This window comes from Dinoponera quadriceps, unplaced genomic scaffold (genome assembly GCF_001313825.1).
Source record: "Dinoponera quadriceps isolate SergipeBrazil2010 unplaced genomic scaffold, ASM131382v1 scaffold827, whole genome shotgun sequence".
NCBI lineage: Eukaryota > Metazoa > Arthropoda > Insecta > Hymenoptera > Formicidae > Dinoponera > Dinoponera quadriceps.
Window position 1 is genome coordinate 122,343 of NW_014554941.1, and position 25,257 is coordinate 147,599.

Sequence of the window (25,257 nt, forward strand, 5' to 3'; positions counted from 1 at the left end):
ATTTCAATGCAGCTGAATGTTTACATGATTCCTCTCAGTCACAGTAACATAGATATTATTTCTTGTTACAGAGTTTTCATTCTCTGGTCTCTACTCAGTTGTATGAGAACTAAATTTTTTTCGTAGATACTAAACTTTATACTATATATATATTATATTTATATTTAAGATTAACCAAAGACACATACGCATATATTTTAGACTAATTATTTAATTTTAAATTAACTCATTAAAGCCCATGGCTAGATCAGTAAGGTTAACAAAAAACCAACAATTGCAAATAAGACCGGAATATGAAAAACCATATTGGACATAAAAAATATCGTGTAAAAATAAGTGTTGCAATAAATTGTTATAAACAAATCATTAAATATTGGCTGGTAGAACTGATTACGCCAATCGATTCTATGGAAAAAGTTACACAAAAAATATGTATCTTACTTTTTCTCGTTGATCCTACTCGAATTCTAATTGTCTTTTTATATTTCCCAAGAGAATAATATATCATAAGGTCTCATTTAAATGGTTAGTAATCATTATTATAAGATGTAACGAGCCTACTTACCTCAGCGGTGCAACCGTTTGTTGCGGTATGCGTGCAGGGATTAGGTCCGCAATTAGTGCAGGTGACAATCTCGTTCGGTCCAGTAGCACCACCAGTGGTAGCTCCCTCCCGCTTCTTTTTACCCTGCCGACAGGGTCTCCGTAGAAGAAACTTATATTCTTAATAACAACGCGTTATTTGAACAACGATCCACCCTTCCAACTCGCGTTTTTTTTTCTACGTCTTCCTTCGAACACGGGATTTCGTACTTCTCTCGAATTTAAACAAATTTGGATGACCCTCGATTTTTCACATTCCCCGCGTGTAACCGATCGATTCCTTGAACTTTTGCTTACCAAGCGATTGATAAATATGAGAATCGTTACGATATCATTGATACGCAACAATTCATTTATACCAACCCGATAACGTAATAATCGATTTTTCGGAAGAATACATGATGATGACTGAATGATCGTGGCGCGATTTCTTACAAGCGTAATAACGTAAGCGTACTAAAGGCTTGGAGACTAAAGAGGCAATCAAGCTTGCGCGTAAAAGCGTGTGACACTTTCGAAAAAGATTGACGCAGATACGCATCGGAGACAGATAAAGTACGCATGTTGTTGCGCTTAAACGGACAGGGAACATCCGCTATTTTTGTGCTCATTCAGCTCATTCAAGAAGTGTTTTGTGGACAATTGTTACCGTTTCGAAACAATGTTGAAAGCTCTCGATCATATATTGGGAGAGAGAGAGAAAGAGAGAGAGAGGGAGAGAGAGAGAGAGAGAGACAACGAGAAGCTGATGAAAATAACGAGCTGTCTTCTCTGTTTAAATACAAAAATACAACATGTACATCCGTCTTTGATACGTGAAACGGATACCATTATATTTTGTCCCTCTCCCCAATGTGACAAGGATCACATATAACATACTTTGTCGTCACGATCGCATGAATTGAGGAGGAACATATAAATGAAATATCGAGAATCAAACGGATCGTCTTCGCCCGTTATGAAATGATCGAAGAGTGAATCGTTGCTTTTCATTAGTATTTGACATCGCTAGTATGTACGTATATCAATCAATACTTTCGTGCCTCTGCGTATAACTTACGAATTACATGCCGTATAAACATCTATTCATGATGTTCTCATGTTATGTTCGTTGGACGATTCGATCGACTTGTTCATAGTGGAAAATAGTTTTCCGTATCGCGACACACACTCCTGAATTATTTGCTCAAAAAGTTGCCACCACTTTTATCGTTTGGAGATTTAATTGCGAAGTGATTCGGATTACCGACGATATTTTCCAACTGGATGAACACAATGTTATTCAAAGTACCAGAGTCTTTGATGTCGATTAGTTTCTTTTAAGATCGGTCCGTTGCGAACATTATTCCCGTTAATAAAATAACTGTATACTTTTAAACAGTTCGTATTTGATACGATAGTTCCTCGAATACAGATCCCCTCACAAAATATATCGTGAATCGTCGCCATCTAGATAATCTCTTCGTAATTTTCGTGAAATTGCAATTCTCAGATTTTTATGGGAGGAGAAAGATGATAAGAGAAGCACAGAAGCTACGGTGTCTATTTAAATGTATGCGACCAATGTGATAATATAAGATCAATTTTAAAACGAGACACCTTGAAAGTTCCGAAATATGATCCGAAATAACATTGTAACAATTACTTCTCGACTCGTCTTTCTCCGTGATCTCGCTTGAAAACGTTTGCGGCGAAACTAGGCGAATTTTCAAACGGATCCCCGCACCGCCTTGTTGCAAAAGATATCTCATTTCAAGCTTATGCTATGTGTCAAGCTTCAATGGAGGTAAATTCAATAGCAAAAGCAATTTGTGGATACCATATATAGTCAAGGCATAATTATGTTTATATATGTATATATATATATATATATATATATATATATATATATATATATATATATATATATATATATATATATATATATATATATANAGACGTAGAAATATATATGATTATACAGGGTGTCTCAAACTAATCTCGGTTCCCGTAGTGTGCAAGTAGAACGAAAGAAACTAAGCAGAAAAGTCACGTACCATTTTGCAAAATTCGCACCCTCACAACACCGGATATTGCACTAAGGTTACAAGGAAATTACAACCTTACATAGTTTAATGAGAAGGTTACTAGCATATACTACTAGCCTTACAATATAACCTTGCATTACAATATTGTTGGAAGATTATTGGAATCTTATGTCAAAATTTTAACAACTTTACAATATATAACGTTATATTAAAATATTGTTGAAAGATTAATAGAAGCTTCTTTTAAAATTGCAAAAATTATCGCATTTTTCGCATATGTTGATATATTATGGAAGACCCACGCAGTGTTCGATGATACGACATACAATATCCAATATTTACGAAAAACAGCTTTCTTATAGAGAATGCAATCCCCTCACCTCATTATAATAAGATTATAGGGAGGTTACAATCATACATTTTAATGGGAATGTTACTGGTATACATTAACCTTATAATATAACTTTATATTATAATATTATCGGAATATTAATGAAATCTTATTTTAATATTTTAGCAACTTTATATCTTGACTTTTATATAATTTGGATTTTATTTGGACTAGCATATGACTTGCAGAAAGAAAAGTTTCTTTAAATTTAATATTCCCGTATGTTTAACTTTAATTCCCTTGGATTCGTTTCCAATTAATTTATTGTTTGTAATAACCATAATAACACTTGGTTAAAAAGCCAAAAACAGTCATAGCGTCTTTGGTACAATAATACTCGTATTTCATCATATCAATTCGTTGCATATCAACTTTTGTTGTGTTGTTTTTAATGTTTGCGAGTAAATATTCAAATTACATTACAATATTTTGTGAATACTGTAAGAATACATTATATAAACATAATAAGTTATAAGGATATCGTTAGAGCCATTGAAGTCAATGTTAGCTGTCTGATCATTGAAGACAAACAACGAATGCGGTTAGTAAATGGATAGATGACTAGCCGCTGATTGGAATTAAAACTACGAAAAGATATGAAATAACGATTTTTTTCCTCTTTGCATGTTAGAAGATCTCAGCGAGTCCTTTTTTAAGTCTCAACATATAGCGAGTCCTTTTTTAAGTTTCAACATTTAGGAAACGTTTTTTTATAAAATTTTGTATAAAATATTTTTTATTGGGATTAAGGAGTGACATGTTATATGAATATTATCATAATGTTATAATCCCTGGGATGTCAACGGAACAAGTTTAAACAAACATTCACATATTATTAGGAAGCTAATGACAGGTTTATTAATGTGAACTATTACCAGCTTACTATTTAAGGTTATCGTAATCTTACTGGAACGTTGATGTGCTGTGAGGGCAATAATTAGTGAGGAATTAATTATTTTGTTCGAAATAATGAGCGCATAGGAAGAGATAGGCCAGATTTTATATAAAGAAAAATGGTTTATTTCGGAAGATCTCTTAGTAACGATGAGTATCAATTGATAGCGAGAGGCGTGTTTCTTTTCGGCGCACAGCGCTGTATCACTTGCCACTCGCTGCTTACTACGTTACTCCGCTTTTAAAAATCAGTTGATGATCATCGTTGCTAGGAGATCTTCAGAAGTAAACCATTTTTCTTTTTATAATGTCCGGTCTACTCTTTTCCGTCTTGCATACTACGAGAATTGAGATTAATATATATATATACACGAGGGTTGTTTGGTAAATTTTGTAAAAAAGCAAGTAAAACACATTTTTGAGAAAAAAATTGTCTTTATTTCTCAACATAGTCTACATCAAGGGCGATATATATGGTCCAATGAATTTTTAATTTTTTTAATACCGCTGGAAAAGTAGGCTGTTTCAAAGCTTGCAAAATACTCATTGACGACGACGATAATTTCTTCATTCGACGGGAATTTCTTCCCATCGAGTCTGATTTTCAAATATGAGAACAGGAAGAAGAGAGCAGGAAGAAATCCAATTTATATAATTTTTCCATTGTGACAGTCGACTTGTGGGACGGCGCGTTATCTTGGTGGAAGGGTCCTTTTTTGCGCGCCAATCTTGACCGTTTATTTTCAGTTCTTCTTTGAAACGGTTCAATAACGTTGCATAGTACTCTCCTGTTATTGTCTTATCTTTTTGCAAATAGCCAATTAAGATGATTCCTTGGGAATCCCAAAAAACAGCGGTCATCATCTTTCTAGCCGACAAAACAGTCTTCGTCTTTTTCGGTGCATTTCTACCAGGCATTGTTCATTGTTTTTACTGCTCCTTCGATTCAGGAGTGTAGAGGTGGATCCAAATTTCGTCCACAGTCACTAATTGATGCTAAAAATCCTGCGGATTGTCAACTGGAAAGATGATGGCCACTGTTTTTTGAGATTCCCCAAGGAATTATCCTAATTGACTATTTGCAGAAGGGTAAGATAATAACAGGAGAGTACTATGCAACATTGTTGGACCGTTTAAAAGAAGAATTGAAAAATAAACGACCAAGATTGGCGCGCAAAAAAGGACCCTTCCACTAAGATAACCCGCCGTTCCACAAGTCGACTGTTGCAATGGAAAAATTACACGAATTGGGTTTCTAATTGAGCCCTCAACCGTTTTATTCTCCGAATTTGGCCCCGTGCAACTTCTTCCTGTTTCCAAATTTCAAAATTTGGCTCGGTAGAAAAAAATTCTCATCGAATGAGGCAGTCATCGTCGTCGTCAATGAGTATTTTGCAGACTTTGAAACCGCCTACTTTTCCGACAGTATTAAAAAATTTGAAATTCATTGGACCAAATGTATCGCCCTCGGATGAGACTATGTTGAGAAATAAAGGCGATTTTGCTTAAAAAATGTGTTTTATTTGCTTTTTTACCAGACTTATCAAATAACCTTCATGTGTGTGTACGTATAGATAGATAGATATATATATTGGGAGTAAAAATTAGTTCGGTCCGTTTTCAAAAGATGGCTCTGGCTGTTATGAATGTTTCACAGTGACAGCTGATTTCGGTGGTTTCAGAGAGATTAAACATCTGTCAATAATATTCAGTTTATATCGCTTTGAGTTTCATACAAAACTTCTGTTTTTTACTGTGTTGAATATGTCAAATTTTGTGTTAACTAAGCAGCATTTGCGGGAGGTTTTAGTTTTCTACTTTAATTGGAACAAAAGCGCAGCTGAAGCGCATCGAATGCTTGTAGAAGTTTATGGTGACAATGCTCCAACTGATAAATCATGTAGGGAATGGTTTCAACGTTTCAAAAATGGTAATTTCAGCGTTGAAGACAAGCCTTGCTCTGGACAGCCAAAAAAATTCGAAGACAAAGAATATGCTGCTACAACCTGGCGATTCCATTACGGGCCATCGGTATAGGCTACAATTGATTCGTTTGAGCCGTGCATTACGAGAAAAACGGCCGGAATTCGAGCAAAAACATGACAAAGTTATTCTTCTGCATGATAATGCTCGGCCTCATGTCGCAAAAGTCGTAAAAAATTATTTGGAAACGCTCAAGTGGGATATTTTACCGCACCCGCCGTATTCGCCGGACATTGCTTCTTCTGCTTACTGGTTGTTTCAACGGATGCAGCACGATTTGGCAGGTCACCGGTTCACTTCTTTCGCAGAAATCGAAAATTAACTCCTAACTTGGATCGCCTCAAAAGACGAGACATTTTTTCGAGATGGAATTCGAAAATTGCCTGAGAGGTGGGAAAAAGTAATAGCCAGCGATGGACAATACTTTGATTAATCTGTTCATTCATTTTGTTCTGAAATAAATGCATTTTTGACCACAAAAAACGGACCGAACTAATTTGTACTCCCAATATATATATATATATATATATACGTACACACACACGATAATTTCCAGTTAGTTACACATTTAATCGTTCTTTGCGTGGAATTGTTGCGCGATTTACAATTCTGAGCAGAATGACTTTCCTATAACTACACACTCGTGACTTTTGCGCCGATGAAAAAAAAATTATTTCGCCTGACGAGTTACGACTTTACAAAACCTGCTCTTCTACTTTATTCGTTTTAATCGGAATTAGTGATCATCGGTCATGATGAGAGCTATGCGGAAAGATATCGGACGTAGAAAGCATTTGACATGTGATAATTATCTGATGACTATTTCTACTTTCTTTTTGGACAATCTGCCAACGTTTTAAAGCCTTTTCGCTACTTTTAAAATGTTCTCTGCAGGTGATTGTAATGTCCTCACGCCCTCAATATGCCAGCGGCCATGATGTTTTCATTATGTTCGTTATTACATTATTATACTGATTGGTAATGGCAAAAAATAAGTAGAAAATATGTATATACATAATCAACAGGACACTTCGGTGATTATAAGCAGAAAACTGAAATTTGACACAAAAGTTACCTCACAAAAGCGAAAAATCCTGGTCGCTGGTGATGGAGTGAAAACTATTTAAAACAATCGCGAAAAATATACCGATATTTTTTAATTAATGCTTTCACACCGAAGACAAATAAGTATACCAATTATTGGACTGCAGATTTCTTGTAAAAAATAAAAAAGATTAATTTTCAAGATACTACTAAATAATTAATAAAATATCTAGCTAATAATTAGGCATAAGCAAAGAGAAATTTATTCTAAATCAATTACAACGTAAAATATAGCATTAGCGAAAAAAATGATTGAAAGGAGAATATACTTTGTTATATGTATATAAAACTGTAAAATGTGAAACGTAGAAAGCAGATTGGACTATTGAAGCGATTAAAAGATAGTTAAGCGTATCTTTTTTCATTATCGCACAAATCTCGTTGCTTTTATTACAAGCGATGATATGTCCTCGTCAAGGTATCGACAAGAAATTTAAACACGCATCGAATAAAATTGTAACATGCATACATGCATGTATACGTTGCATTTCCATGCATTTCATGCGTAATACGTACATTTTAATGATTCTCCATCATCGATATAAAACGCAGGCCATATGCGAGGAAGGCGAGAGTGGACGGGGAGGGAAATTTACTTAATGAATTAACGAGATCTTATTTCTTTTATAAATGCACAGTAATTGCTCTTATGAGATTTTACTAACAAGGAGAAGATATAATGTGTGCCTCATTGATTTTGTCCTCTTTATATGTTATGAATCTACACAAAAATTAAATTAGTCCCGTGTCTGAGCGTTTTATCCAATGTCCCTGCTAAATAGTAGTTTTTAATGTTTGAACTGCAAGCGTTCAGTAATATACGTCAAGACCTCGGTAGAAAAGAAATCAGCATTTTTACTTACGAGAAGAAGACACAGTAAGTTCCTAACTAACTTTGATCTTACACGTGGAAAATCTACATAAAAAATAAATAGACCTGTATGCGAACATTTTGTCCAATTACGCCTTATTGTAATTTTAATAGTAGTTTTTAACTGTTTGAATTTTCAAACGTTTAGTAATGTACGTCTCGATAGAAAAGAAGTCAGCAAGCAGCATCGCATAGCGCAGTCGATAGGCGCAGTTTTCTAGCTTCCTTTTTATCGGGCTCTCGATGTACATTACGCAACGCTTGAAATCTCAAATATTAAAAACTACTATTTAGAAGATGCTTTAGACAAATCGTTCAGACACGGATCTATTTACTTTTTATATAAATTCATTATGTGGAAGGAGGTAAAAATTGGTGAGGCACTTATTGTGTCCACTCTTTGTAAGTGGAAAAATTAAGGTTCATTGTTGAAATAACTGAAATCGACCTGAATTGTTCCTTAGACAAGATTAAAGATTATGTTTGGCGAAGAATATCTTTATTTTTCCCATCCGAAACCTGCCTGAGAAAATAATTGATTCGTAAACCTTGACTGCTTTCATCTATACATTACAAGTCGGAGGAATGAGTCTCTTCTTTTCGTCGTTCTGTGCATTTACATATAACTTGCACTCTGTATTACAGAGAACATGCATTAACCATGCATCAATAGGGAAAAAAACAAATAAAGACTAGAATAGAAATGTGTGAGAAGAGAGCACGAGGGAAAGGAAAATAATCTAGTTGCGGATACACGCACCTAATGAAGCACCAAACGAAATTTTCACGTAGAAATGTCTTAACTTTTTCCATATATTATTAGAGAAGCTGTAGACTTTTTAATGTTCTTTTTTATGTACACGTAATGTATAACTTTACTAAACAGTTGTTATTGCTTGCGATAGAGAAGGAGGGAAGGAGGGACAGAAAAAGAAAGAGAGAAAGAGAGAGAGAGAGAGAGAGAGAGAGAGAGAGAGAGAGAAAACGACCCATTTCTCTGTGATATTACGTTCGAACGCGAATATCAGTGTCGTTTATGTTTTTGATATATGGGATATACAACTTAATTGTGTTTTCCACGAAGCAACTGTCGCATAGTACCAATCAAAACAAATAAGGGTTATTACAAGAACGAAGATGTTCTTCTTGAGCGTGAGCATCACTCCAAAGCGAAAGTGAATATTGTGCAATTTCATAAGTATCTCTTTCTCGCGCCAGATCTTTGCATTTCTATCCTCGTGCTCCTCATGACACATCGCCAGTATAAATACGGACATAGAAAAGGAAATACAAAAAATGTACGACTTCCGGAATGATAATGAGAGCAAGTGTCTGTGTCTATACGTGTATATAATATGTCCGTATGTTCTCAGGACACGGTTAGGACCTTGCACGTGAACTGTCTTCTTTCATTTCTTTTCTTTCTTTTAATCATTTCCCTTCGACACTATTGACGGCACAACTATACGTGTGTCGCAATAGATTTTTTTTCAAATCGTGACATTCTTTTGTCGTATTTTTCTGCTAGGCTTTAATAATCAACTGAAATAATATTCCAATAATAAACTGAGAGAGGGCATTTTGTAATTTAGAACCGGAAACGCGTGAAGTCGTAACCGCGCCTTAATGCAATGGGGGCTCTTACCAAGGGGCTGGCCAATATAATTCCTATCCTGCTGAGCACCGCTGGGAGCCGCTGCAACATCACAGACACCAAACAAAGAGACTTACTCACCAACATATCCACCAACCAAATTCTTACTAATCGTGTTTATAACAGAAACAGACAGAGAGAGAGAGGGAGAGAGAGAAAGAGAGAGAGAGACAAAGGTGAAAAATGAAAATGAAAATGAGAAAAGGAAAGAGACAAAGGGAGAGTGTGTCCAATTCTTATCATAGTTTTTCACAGTTTATGGATATTTCAATTCTTGCTTTACACTCGTTATACTTTACTTTTTGATAAAGTGTATAAGGGTATCAAAGAATTAAAAAAAATATATATTATACAAATTCAAAGATTAATATTTCTATAATAAAAGCGATAGGCAAATAAAAGCCTGATGTTGGCCGCGAATTTTCTTTGGAATAAATCTTAGCGACAGGATACAATTTTCCGGCTGCGTAACGTACATGCTGAATAATTAATTCTTCCCAACTTGGAACGTACAAGTGGTACAGTAACCGTCATTTTCATGTCGAACACAACCTTCTTAATCTGCAATTAATATTCGCAATAATTGATTCCCTATTAAATAATCCCTCCGCAATTTGTAGAAATTTATATTGTAATTATATTTTTATATATTATATGTTAAGTGTTGCAAAGAATACTTTTTGCCATAGTCAGGAAGATTAATATTTCTTATATATTTCCTTCCTGACTTTTTATATATAATAAAAAACACAGAGAGAGAGAGAGAGAGAGAGAGAGAGAGAGAGAGAGAGAGAGAGAGACATACGAATATCTTAAAAATTTACAAAAGCTTGAAGGCAACAGTCTATTAAAAGGACTTTTGAATGAGGAAAAAGAAAAAAATTATACAAAAATTAGGAAACTAGGGTAATAATTAAAAAAATAAGAGAGGAAGTGAAAAAAAAGAGGGGAGAAGGTGGGAAGAAATCGTGAATAAACATATGTGAGAATGAAAAATCGGCAATAAAAGTGAAATCGAGAGAAAAAGTGAGAATGAAAGATATCAGGGAGGAAGAAAAAAGGAATTAAATGGCGGAGACATGCATATCGCAGTCTCTTTCGAAAGTAATGAGTACTTTCGAAGGAATAGCGCGCTATTTATGCCAGTGGTGCTCACACTTGCTCCGTGATAGGCTATCTGTCTGTTTGAAATATGAACGAGTCGTTTCTCTTCCTTTCAAAACGTGTCTCTTAGATGCTTTCGTGCATTAAACTCGAAGCATTAATTGGTAGTACATTTAATGAACAAAATTCTTGTTAAATACGTGTGTTATAGTTTTAAGGATCGACTGATCACCGCTGATAAGGATGTGATACGATTCGTGCCTGATTTTTCGCGGCATTTTTACAGTGTATCGATATATATACTACCGAGATCTAATAGAAAATAATACTCACACTCTCTGGAAAAGAAAAGATACGAATCGAAAGGAAACTATATAGATATAGAAGTCTCGAGAGATGCAGAGAGATTAAAAGAAATCATACTGTGTTTGTGCAAGGTCACGCCAACAAGTTCACATGTGCAAGATGTAAACGCGATAAAAGAATGAATAGCCTGTCAGGAAGTATCAGACACTGCGTGGAAAGTCCGTTACATAAAAATTCGACGGAAAACGTATCGCGGCATAACCGATTACTCATTCGCGCAGTTGCTACGATCATACAACAACACAATCGATTTCAGGAAGTTCGGAAATACACAGCTTTTCATCGCGTTCACATCACCAGGATCTTTGATCGCAAGTATGAGAGACCAGTCATATGATGAATGAGACTCCGATTTTGGATACGTATGTTTACCTGGCGTTTATCCGTTCCGTTCGAGATATAAAATCACTTTCTGGTCGCAATCTTCTTGCGAGTTATTCCTATCTGGTGAAACCAGAAAGATGATCGCGACTGTGGTCTTAGAAATCAAATTCGATACAAGTCCTCGCGGAATCTACCATTTCAATTTGCTGAAGGAAAGATCTGTCTTCTTCTGACAATACTACATACCGGCGACATTGATCCAATTGTGATCCTCACCTAATAGCGATGCAATGTCTATCGTCACCCGGCGAAGTCGTAACTCTGAGATACATCAGCTGGAGTGTCGAGCGTCGCATTATATTTATATTCATACGCGCAACGCGGTAACTCCGGGTTTGTTTATAACATTTAAGAATGACGATTAATATTCTCGCTTGTCAATATCAGCGAACTGGGCGACTAATTCATTCTTCCGCAAATACTGCCTACTACCCTTATCTAGCATGAAATAGTAGTTCTAGTTATTAGAATCGGTTGAAAACGTTTAGAGATGTTCTGTATGTACATGCTATATAATTAATTGTAAGTATGTAAAAATAAGAGAATTCGGTACCGTTCTTTTACATTTAAGAATTATTTTGTTCCTGTCGTGAGACAGCGACTGGACTCGTTTTAAACCGACTCCAAACATTACAGTTAATTCTGAGAAAAAAAAAACGATCTGCATCGGTTTACGTTGTATCACATATTTTACTTTGTATTGATTAATATTAATTGCACGAAAAAGGCAGTACGGCCCCATTTAAATTCACGTCGCTGAATATTTGTGACGGGGTGCAGTATATGTGTCACGTCGACAAAATTATCGAGGACACATCAATCAGCAATGTACCTGGGTGACGGGGTTTTCGCCCGGACGATAGACAACGTTGTGCATCGGCCGTTTGCGACCGACATAATTCACGCAGACGAATTCGAGAAGACTCGCGTAGATGAAGCACATGCACACGCCGTCCCACACGTTCATGGCAGTCAAATTTGAAACGACGGGTAGCGTTCCCCGGAAGCCAGTCGACGTGGTGAAAAAGTTGAGCATCGTTGTTACACCTGAAACACGAAACCACGTTTTCTCTCCGTTGTGTTTTTTATTTTTTCTCTTTCTCATGCCAAAAGCTATATATATATATATATATATATATATATATATATATATATATATATATNGTGTATGTTTGTATATGGAATAGACGGACCAATAGTTAGCCGAAGAACAGGCACGACGAATGAAAAGGAAAGCGAATGAAGGTAAAAATAATATAATTTGAACTGAATTTCTAGTTTCTATTAATATGATGCACTAGTATGTTGTATTCGATACACGCGATAAATGATTTCTTTCTCGTCGCTGTGCGGCACATGAGGTCAGTCACTTCGATCAACTCATCTCGAATAGTTAAAGAATACATGGGTCGAAATAAATTCGTCGATTTTTGAGATATGAGGTGGTATTTGTTGCGCGGACTCACCGATCATTACTCGCGCCGGCACGGCATTCCATTCGAGCCAGAATGTGATGAAGGAGCTGGTTACCAGAATAATACCGGGGATGAAAACCGTAGTGAAATAGAAGGCGCGATCCCGCGTGAAGATTAGATCCACCTTCAAGCAGCTGTAATTACCTAAGTCATGCACACGTAACTTCATTTTCCATGTTGAGGTAGAGATGGGGATTCGTATTTCCAGAGAGCAGAAAGAAGATAGTATTCGAATCGATCAATGGACATATGTTCCGAATATTCTCTCAAATATTGAATGTTATCTCTTATTGGCTATTTATGTATCTATACATTAATTTTTGTTTTGCAAAAATGGTACATTTAAGAAAAATATCGTTTATGTATGCGTATGGACATAACAATGTATTTATGGGTGCTTTCGTTAATGCTTGCTTCAATTAGTTTCCCTATGAATGAAATATACAATAGGCACAATCATCTATTGCTGTCATATTTCATGACAACTCAATGCTGTTTTGTATTACCATAAGTTGAGTTGAGTTAGTAGCAATAATATCGAAGATACTATATAAGGTAATCATTTCGCAAAAATTTTACGGATTATGAGACATAATATATTTTATTAATATTAAGATTATATTTACTTAAAGTTATAATTATATAAAATTAACAGGCAGTTTTAAAACGTGTTACCCTAAATTTAGAAAATTTAATTATTTTAACCTATTTATTGAGTGAATCTGATTTCAATAGGTTTTATAGAAAATATTTATTACAAATATAAATAAATTTATGAAAGAAATAGATAATGTTGGTAAATATATGTTTCTTTAATAAACATAATTATATAAGTTTATTATTGCTATCTTTTCAAATAGTAAGTAATATCTCTAAATGTAGTTAATTGCAGAGTTCAGTGGATCGATGCCATGACAAAAATTGGAACTTTAAATAATTATAATCTTAATATAAATTAATAAAAATATATTGTGTCTTATACTTTGTAAAATTTTGCGAAATAACTACCTTATATAATATTTTTGATGTTGCCACTAACTCAACTCATCTCATGGCAATATAAGACAGCATTGAATTGCAATGAAGTATGATGTTAATAGATGATTGTACTTATCGTATATTTCATCCCTAGAGAAACTAGCTCAAACAGACATTAGCGGAAGCATTCTATATTTCTATTGGAATTAGATACATTTAATATTTTAATTGAAGATGTGACATAATGCTGGATTTTTGTTACGTAATTATGTGACGGGGAGGTGTTCGAAGGCGTGTACTTTAGAATACGTAGAAAGGAAAGAGATAGAAAACAGCATATAATCTTCAATTTATGGTCACCAAACTCCACATTCGCGAAAACATTTCAAGCTCAGCAAAGTACTAATGTGAAAGGCTTTAAAGAAGGATTTGTCAAAAGACTGGCAGGCATGAAGGAACATCTACCATTAGGGGGAACATCAAACTAACGATTCTCTCACGAACAATCCCAATACATCTCGTTTATATTTATCGATTTATTTTCCACATCGGAAAAATACAAGCATTTGTTCGATAATACACGAGCGGTTCATGCCGATGACATTCGACAGTCATCGTTATGTACATTGTAAACTAATTTGAAGCTTCCGTCTTGTTTGGATTTGCCTTAGAAATTAAGTTCAAGCGGGTCCTCGCTTCATGTTAGAAGTATCTAATTAAGAGAGCAAGTAGATAAAAATTTCAGTGTAGAAACATTGTGCAAATAAAAATATGAACGTATGAAGACAAAGCGAAGCTTGTACTGGACAACGCACGTAATGATAATATTAAACACCGATAAAAAAATCATTTGGAGGCTACTCTAATCTCACGACCCATTACTAATCGCGCCCAAACAGAATCCATACTCTATAGCGCTATATGATATAAGCTTGTCAATAATTAAGCACCGATATAAATCATAACGACAACAGAGGCAAAATTAAATATAATAATAGTATGTACTCTATAAAGAGAATCTTCCCTTCCTTTTCCTGCGTTTGTTTCTTTCTCAAAGATCTGTAATGCAACTAAACACGCATAGAAGAGTAAACTCTCGACGCTTGCGCGTTCACAATATCTAACTACTAGTTTAGTGACTTTTATATGTGGGCAGTACATCTACTTATCATAGACTTATCGTACCAACTGTACAGCAATTTTGTACCGCAAATCAATATTATATGCGAAGCAACATCGAGTAATCTACTTGGGGCGACTTGGCATCTTGAGTTTGGTAAGCTTGGTCCTGTCTCTCTCTCCCTCACTGCTCTTCTTCGAATAGCTTTATCAGACATATTAGACTCGCGTCGAAGAGATAGAAGTAATTTACCTTGCTCCTCAAATCTGCGCTGGCACAGCGAGCACTTAGAGTCTCCAAACTCATCGAACTGGTCCTCGTAGTCGACCATGATCTGTCCATCAGCTGCAACAGAACAGCCCACGATCTTCCTTCCTATCTTTTTTCGTTTTTCTTCTTTCGCATTTTTCCATCTGCTCCTCTCGAAAAGAGGGATAGATCTCCGTAAAACCCGAAAATAATGCTTGATCCACGACAATGTTTAGGCCTTATTGACAACCAATCTTATGCCCCCCCCCCCCTGATGTACGGATTTTACGAGCCGTTTTCTAAAAACCGTTGCCGTTTTATCTTCGTGTCTTGCATTCTAAATACGATTGCGATAATTTTTTCTTTTTCCCGTGTATGACGAATAATAACGTACATGTCAACGGATGATATATCAAGGCTGCGTTCCTTCTGGACGCTAATGCGCTGTGAGTGTTATATGAATTTCTTTGCGTTCTCTTTAGACGCTCACTTTCATGCCGCTATACCTTGATAGAATAAGCGTTTATAAGCGCGAATTATGACGTCATTATGTGTTCTGTTTGCGCTCATAATGTCAAAGGAAATGGAAACGATATTTATAAGCTCTTGCAGCGCGTAAAAGGAACGCAGCCCAAGGCAATCCCAGACAGTGCTAAGTTAATTTGGAATAATGGATTACATACGAGTCAAGATCGATGTTGCGTACAGCGCAATCTGAGTAATATAATGATAGAAGAAGTAAATGTTATAGAAAATAGAACACTGGTGAAAGTTTCAAAAACTGAAGATACAAGAGACCAGAAATAATTTCGAATGCCAATATCTATATACATTCTCCGCCTCTTATCGGATCACGTATCGTCTACCGGTAAACTTTTACTACGATGTAATAGTACGTTCTCCGTTGTAAACAGATCAAGCATATCCGCTATCCGCCATGGTTAAGTCCTTTAAGGCGAAACGTATTAATTAATATAACTATCAAAGACGAGTGAATTTATTTCTGTTTTTTTTTTCTTTTTCGATCTTTTAGCGACATTCGCGTTTTTTTATATTCTCAGTAGAACGATTTGATATATATATATTTTTTTCATTCTTATTTACTGCGCTCGTTACCGAATTGTACGTTTATGACGATCAAAAGATATGAGTATATAATATGAGAAATATGATAATACTTAATAAAATGAGAATAGATTGCTTTGGCAGAAAGCAGCCTTTATTAATTTAGTGATATTGAGATGCCAATATGAAAAAGGTACATGAGAAATACGTAGCCAAGACAATCAATAGGTCTGACATGCCGTAAAGTTTCACGCCTCAAAGTTGAAAGTCTCGCCGCAACCGGATGACCAAGAAGCGATCTAAAGTTCATTAGCTTGCCAGCAAAGTCAATCGTTTCTCTACACACACGTAAATCCTAATTTCTATAGCAGAAGCCATTAGTTAAATGAATAATGTTTTTGTATTAGGGCGAAACATAATTCTATATTGGTCACACGGCAAAATAGCGCGACGAGCTCTGCAGTTTCTTCAGATTCCTTCGTTGTAGTTATCAATACCGCAGTGAATTGATCAGTTGCAAGCGCAAGAAGGCGAAGAAAGGTCGTTTTTAACAATGAAGAACGCCCAATGAAGAGTCATCGTAAGAAAGAAAGCCTCACCCCAAAAGCAAACCACGGCGGGTTCAGTTGAAAAGCGAGACAGGATCCAAGGTTGCCAATATGCATTTTCTAAGGCAATCTAGGGGATCTATTTTCATTTATATCATACACTCGACAAAATATAATACAAATACTATGACGTCAATCAACAAACGGGAGAAAACAATACGGATATTCCGTTTACTGCTACGTCGCATGCACAAGTGATTCTCTTGTGCGTCTATATACAACTATACACGTACTATGTGCTCGTATATCGTTTTGTGCGCAGTACTTAACTTTGTATCTCTGACAGATCTAACTTATAAAATATATAAAAAAGAATATATACGCCTAAGGAAGAAGAATAGGACCCCTTGAAAAGGCAAAAGAGAACAAGTGAGTGTATCACTTAGAAACTAATTTACACCGTTATTTACACGTTTCCTCATTATAATAAAATTAAACAAAATTATTACGACGCATTCAACAATCCGCACGCACACACATTCCATAGATAATATCATATCGTATGTAAATCTACCATATACATGATATCCCCCTTTAAGTGACCATCTTCTTTTATATTTTTCTTTCTTCTTTCTCTTATCTTCTAAACTGAAAGAGATAATGCATAATAAATATTTATCGAATTAAATAGTTTTAACTAAACTCTATTGTGAGCATGGTGGTTGTTTATACAAATTATTTAAGTTAAAATATAAAGAAGTATGCATAATTTTTTATGATAATATGGATATTTTGATATAATAAAAGTTGTAGCTCTGTTTATAACAAATACGAGGGCAGTCCGATAAGTACTTAGCCTACAAAAGAAAAACGAAAATTTTGGAAAAGTGGCGACTGTTTCAGCTATCTCGCGCACTTTCAATCGGCGGTCTGCCAATACGAGATCGTGGATTTTTGTCACGTATCCTCCGTGGTAGCCATATTCGGGGCACCTGGGCGTGGGTCATCAAAAACCGACGTGCGACCACGTTGAAACTCGTTAAACCAATTTTTGACGGTCGCCATCGAAGGAGAAGAGTCACCGTACACAGCATTCAAGCGCTCTTTGATTTCGCTGCGCGATTTCCCTTCCAAAAACAAGAATCAAATCATCGACCAATATTGCTCTTTTTCCATTTTTCTAAAATCCGCGGACATGCCCGCTTCCACACGCGGTCAAAACAAATCTACGAGTCCGATTCGGCTGAAATTTTGACAGTAGCCGGCTACGAGAATGTACTACACAATAGTAAATTTCTCTTGCGATAGTGGCGCTATCGGGCGGTGAGGCTAAGTACTTATCGGACCGCCCACGTATAATGATGTATGATTGAGATTGGAATTATTTTACGAGTTCTGCAAGTTTTGCAATTGTAAGTTTCATAGGCGGCTGCTATCTTTATCTTTATATTTTCGTCCATGCCATGTTTAACCAACTTCCAACTTCTTCTCATTAGCAGTTGTTATATTCTTCATCTGATTGTATTCAATAGCTGCGTTCAGAAAATATAAGTGATCAATGAGCAATCAATGATTATTGGTTTTTACTGTTAGATTTCTAAATTTACATCAATATACATATTGACAAATTATTCAACCGTTATACAACCATTGTGTTTTTTGAAGCAACTTACGTGCATAAAATCCACTTATAAAAAAGGCATGGCAATCGATATCTCGAACGTATTGAAATTATCGAATTTCTCGAATGTATCGAAATGTTGAAGCTTCTTTTCAGCAATGCTTACTGGTTGTGCCTAGAGTGCCTCTAATAAGAGTAGCAACATACGAATACCACTTTTGATTGGTCGGCCATTTTGTATCCATTCTCGCCAGTTTTTTTTTTAATTATTTTCTGAATATGTACTTTCATAAAGAAATGCTCAAATTAAAATAGAATATTAATATTAATTATAAATAAATTGAAAAGTAGGAATTATACATAAAATGGCTACGGCTGCGTTCTTTTTGGGCATTCACGTGCTGTCATTCTATCTTTGTTGTTTATTACATGTCAAGAGAAGATATAATAGAATGAGTTTACAGTGTGAACGCTCAGAAAAAACGCAACCTATATGATAGACAGAGATCGCACACATTTCTTTCTCTCTCGCGCAATTTCGATGAAAAATGACACAACTCTTCTATTCGCCACTCTGATTAGAGAGATTCTAGTCGTGCCGAGTCTTGTACAAATCGCTGACGAGTGCAGATGTGTTGGTTCGGTGATCTGTACACATGTTCACGAGTCCTTCCGGGTCTTCACGAGTTCGTTTTGAACCCACTTATTTTTAATAAAATTATTTTGACAAAGTTGCTGCCTTGGCAGAACGTAAATTTGGAACTCCATCTTATATAATGCGTAATTCCTTTATTCGTTAACTGATATTGGGTATCTTTTTTATCGAGGCTTCTGGGTAAATATTCGTGTACATGAAAAATAAGTTGTTTATTAATTTTTATTATAAATTATATTTTTATTAATTTTCATTAATTGGATATAACTTTGCCATAATTGTAAAGAAATGATCGATTCTTTTGGAGTAATCATAGAGACGTTTAAAAAGAAATTATGCTAAATAGTGAGAATGTTTTTTTATTATTCCATAACGAGGTATTGCTCTTCGCATATCTCGCCATAATCATATCTCGCCTCTCAAAATTAGTCTGAAGTTGTTCATAATATTTCTTCTTGTAGCGAAACATTAAGCTAATCTTTTCAAACCAAAAATGCAATACATTTGCACATTTCGGACACTTTATTTCACGTGAACTACACTACGTATTCGCTATTTATTCACGACGAACAAAAATGTTTCAATTACAGTTATGTACAAATTTCATGGAAAATTAAAGGATACGAATAACTTTTCTTTTCTTTAAACTTTCACAAACAGTGTAGATGATCTACATTGAATTGTCGCGAAATTGTCACGAATTGCTGCGAATATACATCACGATTGATGAATAGCGAATACATCTTGCCCCAGCAAGAAAAATAAAATCGATGAAGTTGTATCGAATCTATTGAAAGTGCTTCCTTTTTTCCAAACGTCAAGAAGACAATAGAAGCATAGGCAGCTCCAATTGTTGCCCTGTTATAGGCAGATTTTAAATGCTATATTATAAGATGTATGAATGTAAGTTAATCAGCTGTTAATCGAACTTGATCTCGCTTTTTAGAAACTGAGAGTTTTGTTAGACTGAAATGGCAGGGATGTCGATAAGTTACTAGCAGGAGATTAGACAGACAGATTGTCGAATCAGTTTTCAATAATCCTGTTACTACTGCGAATTAAATGATAAAGTTGTCGCACGCAGATAAAGAAATCGCGTGATCAGGCCATACGCCGACGACTGCATGGTTTAAGCTCCAGAAATAACGTATGTGTTCAACTAACATTAAATTACCGTCGTACTCGTCTAGAATATGTACAAACTTACGTACAATAGGCTGCACAACAATGGACAAACATTTTATTCACTGATGAATCGCGTTTCATTTTACACGAAAATAATCGTCGTATTAGAGTTTAGCAACGACGTGGAGAAAGGTATAAACAACGTCATGTGGCAAGCATAAAAGCTTATATAGGTGATTCTATAACGGTTTGGGTATGAATTTCTGTTTTCTGTCGCACGGAACTTGTAATGGTACCATCATCATTGTCATGGTACCATCATCATCATATATATTGTCTTTGCGAAATGATATGGCAGAAAACTTTATTTCGATACAAAATAATGCTCGTGCATATATTGATCGGTACACAACAGATTTCTTACAAAGAAACGATATTAATGTGTTGCATTATCTGTCATTAAGTCCAAATCTAAACCCAATCACATTGAATTGAAATTTTCTGAACATGGTTGTTATAACAAAGGTAACATAACAAGGTTATTATAACAAAGATCTCAAGAGAAGTAAATTTTTTACTGCGTTTTATTACTGTCGACGAAACTTGGGTCCACCACTACCCTCTGGGAAGAAATTTTCGTCGGATGTTGAAGTGATAAGTGATAAGTACCGTTAATGATTATTTCTCGAGTTTGGACAAAAGTTATTATGCTGAGGGAATGAAAGATTTAGAAGAACGTTGGACCAAGTGTATTCAGTTGAAAGGAGACTATGTTGAAAAATAAATTTCATTAGCTCAAAAAAAATATTTTTTTCTTAATCAGGTCGGAAACTTTTCAATATACCCTTGTACGTGAGCAATTAAAAAAGTATCGCCTGATAATGAAAAAGTGACTGTTTCTTTTTGGAATCATTTTATTTGGATCTAATCAGGATCTGTTTTTGTTCCTGCACTGCCTGCATTATTTTGCACCGGTACTCTTTTCCTCTCTTTCCCATTAAATCTCAAGAAAGAGATGAATAGAGAACTAGTATAAGTTAATTCAGCCAGTGCAGAAAAAGAAACAGGCTCAAAGTGCAAATAATAATCTAATTATTTATACAAGGAAGTATGACACATTTTACATTGAAAATATCATGGACGTAAGAATATCCGAACGGAGCACATAGTGATGAAGCATAAAGGATAAGGTACAATGAAATATTTGTTATAACGAATATGAGGGACCAAGATGGGGATGGTCGATAATTTCAAGGAATGTAATCTAATTGTTCTCATTGCAATTGTGTTTTATTCTTCTAACTATTATTATTTCTGCTTTTACAGCCTTTAGCGCAATTTAAAGCCAATTCCTTTATAATCCTTTTGATCAATAGTATTAAGGATGTTAATGCATCAAATAAATTTAAGGACACTATTTTAGAAAATACTCAACTGTAAATGGATCATTTCTGCAGTATATCTTATATTTAAAACTGGTAAAAATACTAAGACTTCTAGTAATATAAATTTAGTAACATCGAAACAAAAAAACTATTGACATAAGGAATAATCGATTTCAAAAACATCGAAAAAATCGATTTTTTAAAGAAAAAGAATCAAACATCGTTTCATCGGTCGATGATTGTCCATTCATAGACGGGCCTAGACATTTTGATAGTTTTTATATTAGGAGTTGCACGTTAGACAATGTATTGCAATTCGCAATTTCTCTGTCAAAATATAATACAAGGCGATTAATTGTGTGTGTATTAAACGGGAAAAGAATTTTATTAGTGCAATTAAATTTCCTTTGTTGTTTGGACAGATTAAGGGGAAATATTCTGTTATAGAGATTTACGTTATTTACTCAATCAACTGTTCACAGTTATTTTAACCAAATTTTAATATAGTTGAATATTCAAATGAATCTTTTTGATTGAGGAGATGTAATTTTTTGTACATATATTATCTTACTTCAGTTATACAAATTAAGATTTCCGTGTAATGGTAATTAACTAAATAGCGCGTGTGTAACGCGTGCTTGTATTGTTCTAGTATATCAAGAAAATTCAATCGGTAATATATATGAGTTGGTAGTTGGTCACACGGCAGGGCAAAAAGATAAAAGTAGTAACCATTCGTAAACTTTTACAATCTTGATAAAACTTGTAGAACTCATAAAATAATTCCGTTATATCGTACATCGGTGTATTTGTTATAAATAGCTCTACAACTTTCATTACATCGAAATATTCATATTATCGTAAAAAAATTAGATATATATTTTGTTCTCTAATTAAAATAATTTTTATGGACAACCACCATGCTCACAATGGAGTTTATTTCAAGCCATTTAATATAATATTTATTTATTATCTATTTTTTAGTTTAGAAAATAAAAGATGGCCATTTGTAGCGGGTCCTTGTATAATATATAGATTGGAGGTTGTGTATAAATATTTGCGCTATTTCGAAATAAGAGGAAGTATACATAGTTATTAATGATATCGATCGCGTAAATATAAAATGATGCGTGAAAAAACGCCATATTATAACCCCAATAAAATGCTTTTCCTGCTGAAGAAAAAATAATCAAATAAAAGCGCTAACTACGCTTTAATCTTGCTCAAAGTATTAAGAAATTAAGCGTGTCACGTGTTTCACATAACAGAATAGAGTACAGCATACGTTGCTACGTAATATCCATGCGTGCAAACTTACCTTGTAGACATATCTCATTAAAATCAAGTGCTCCATAAAAATCGTCAACGATATTAATCGTTCCCGAGTAAGTGAGATTAAAGTAGATAACAAAAACAATAATAACGATGAAATTAAGATTAAATTTAAGATTGGTAGGTCAAAATATACCTATCAAAATTGTTGTTTCAACGATTAACTAAAATAAAAATCAAAAAGTAAAATTCATGCTACGTAGATGATATCGCAAAACAAATTCGCCACTTCTGTAATTACATTTATGGATAGACGACAAATAGAATTAAGGGCGCTTTTTTGGCAATGCCCATCGGATTTAATGATCCGAATGTAAAGCCTCACTAATAAAAACGACGGTGTATCATATTATTCCATAAAATTATCCAGTATCATACTATTCCATAAAATGGAGCAAAAATTCAAAGGATGCAACAACTCAGGTACTTCAGTCTAATTACTGTCTTATTAATGATTTGTTTAAAATAAAGTCATATATTTATTTATTTCTAGAAGAAAGACAAACGTTTTGATAGAATTATATTTTTATATGAAAACTTATTTGTGATATACAATAAATGTACCAATCTCTGAATGCTTAAAATCACTATCCTATAAGCGCGTAATATTCCTTTAATATTATATCATACTTATTAGAATATTATACAAATATTATTAAATATTAAAATAATATTTTTATAATATTCTAAGAATGTTATGTAATATTTGTTAATATTATATAATAGTATATATGCTGTTTTTTATGAACGTCCTATTGATGCTATATGTCCACTTCATATAATATTCTTGGCATATTGGAAAAATGTTCTTAGAATATTAAAAAATAATAATAATGAAATAGAAAAATACATACACATAATATATAGAATGGAATATTTAAAAAATATAATATTACAATAATATTAAATAATAATACTAGAATATTATTAGGATGTTATGTCTAATATTCTAAAAATAATTCCTGTTACGACAATCTCCCCAGCAACCTGACGCGTCTCATAAAACTACACCTGGAGCAAAATGAGATCTCGGAGTTCCGCGATGCCAACGTGTTCTGCGACCTGCCGAATCTCATGGACCTCTATCTCGGCGACAACGCCCTGAGCGCGCTGCACTTCAATCTGTCGTGCCTGCACCACCTGCGCTTCCTGGATCTGCGGCGGAACAGGTTCGCCAAGGTGCTCGAACGCGATCTACATACCATGGACAATCTCGCTAGGCACGACCGCGAGATGTCCGTCGACTTCTCCGGCAATTCCTTCGAGTGCTCCTGCAAGCTCAATCCGTTCATCAAGTGGCTGAACAAGANCGGTTTAATTGTTTCATGAATAATTAATTGTTCATTGTATTACGAACATCAATATAATTGGAAAATTCTTGCTTCTTTACTTTGATAAATAAAATAATTATTTTATAAAAAATATAAAATCATGAAAATTAATAAGGATATTGTAACTAAAAAGTACAACTTTAAAATAAAAAAAAACTTTTTTCTGTATTGGAATTTCGATTTTATTTTTATTTAATGATTGAAACGATAAAAGTTTGCAGGATTAGGAATGTATTAAAATAAATGCTTTTACTTAATAGACAGGGAAGAGCAAAACGACACGGAGGAATTAAAATTTGATAATTCAAAATGAATAATACGAAGAGATGAAAACGCATATTGCAGAGTGCATCTAATAGCATTTCAGTAAGATGCATATGTCATCACTTGACGAAACGAGTTTTCTTTGTAAGAGGATTTTTAAGAGGAGTTTTACGAAAACATGCGATCAATTGTTTCACTTACCTCGCCAGCTCACTTTGATCGGACATGTGATTGTTTGGTTCTTAATGAGATACGCGTTCAGTGACGTTAGGCTTGGGCTTTTTCGCAACGTACCCTCATCGTTCTTCCACACATATGTAATCGCTGTCTGTTCGTACGATACTGAAAAATAGAAAAATGGTTTCGCGTAAACCATATTTGTCAAAGCTTAGGCTAATATAATTATCTTTTTATTTTGTTTTTCGTAAAACGCTTATAAAAAAAGCTATATGACTTCAAAGCTGGAAGTTCGATACTCACTGCTCTCAATCGCGAATGAACACAATGGGTCGTCAAAGGGGAAGATATTAAGTCTACCCTGGCAGGATAGGATAAGGTGACGCCTGTAAAATGGTATAGTAACCTATGTATATAGGATGTCCGAAATTTTCCCACCAAACGCTCACATGAATGTAGAACAAGTTAAACTGAACAGAACAGTTATGTACTATTATACAAAATTCGCAATAGTTAACCCTAGAATACCACATTTGGGTGTACCGCACTCC

At 34.6% G+C, this 25,257-nt stretch overlaps 1 protein-coding gene across 13 annotated transcripts in view; it reads right to left on the reverse strand.

Moving 5' to 3' along the window:
* The window catches only part of LOC106742667 (glutamate-gated chloride channel), a 101,097-nt gene that overhangs the window by 10,182 nt on the left and 65,658 nt on the right, over positions 1-25,257 (reverse strand). For 3 of the 13 annotated variants that reach the window (XM_014615841.1, XM_014615846.1, XM_014615851.1), the window contains 7 exons: positions 25,010-25,092; positions 24,731-24,871; positions 15,207-15,299; positions 12,848-13,000; positions 12,214-12,428; positions 9,519-9,569; positions 566-679 (listed from right to left, as the gene is read on the reverse strand). In XM_014615841.1, the coding sequence (XP_014471327.1) occupies positions 566-679; positions 9,519-9,569; positions 12,214-12,428; positions 12,848-13,000; positions 15,207-15,299; positions 24,731-24,871; positions 25,010-25,092 (850 nt within the window). Of the gene's footprint in view, positions 1-565; positions 689-9,518; positions 9,570-12,213; positions 12,429-12,847; positions 13,001-15,206; positions 15,300-24,730; positions 24,872-25,009; positions 25,093-25,257 lie in introns of all 13 variants that reach the window. The other 10 variants (XM_014615844.1, XM_014615850.1, XM_014615843.1 and 7 more) reach the window with 6 other exon arrangements.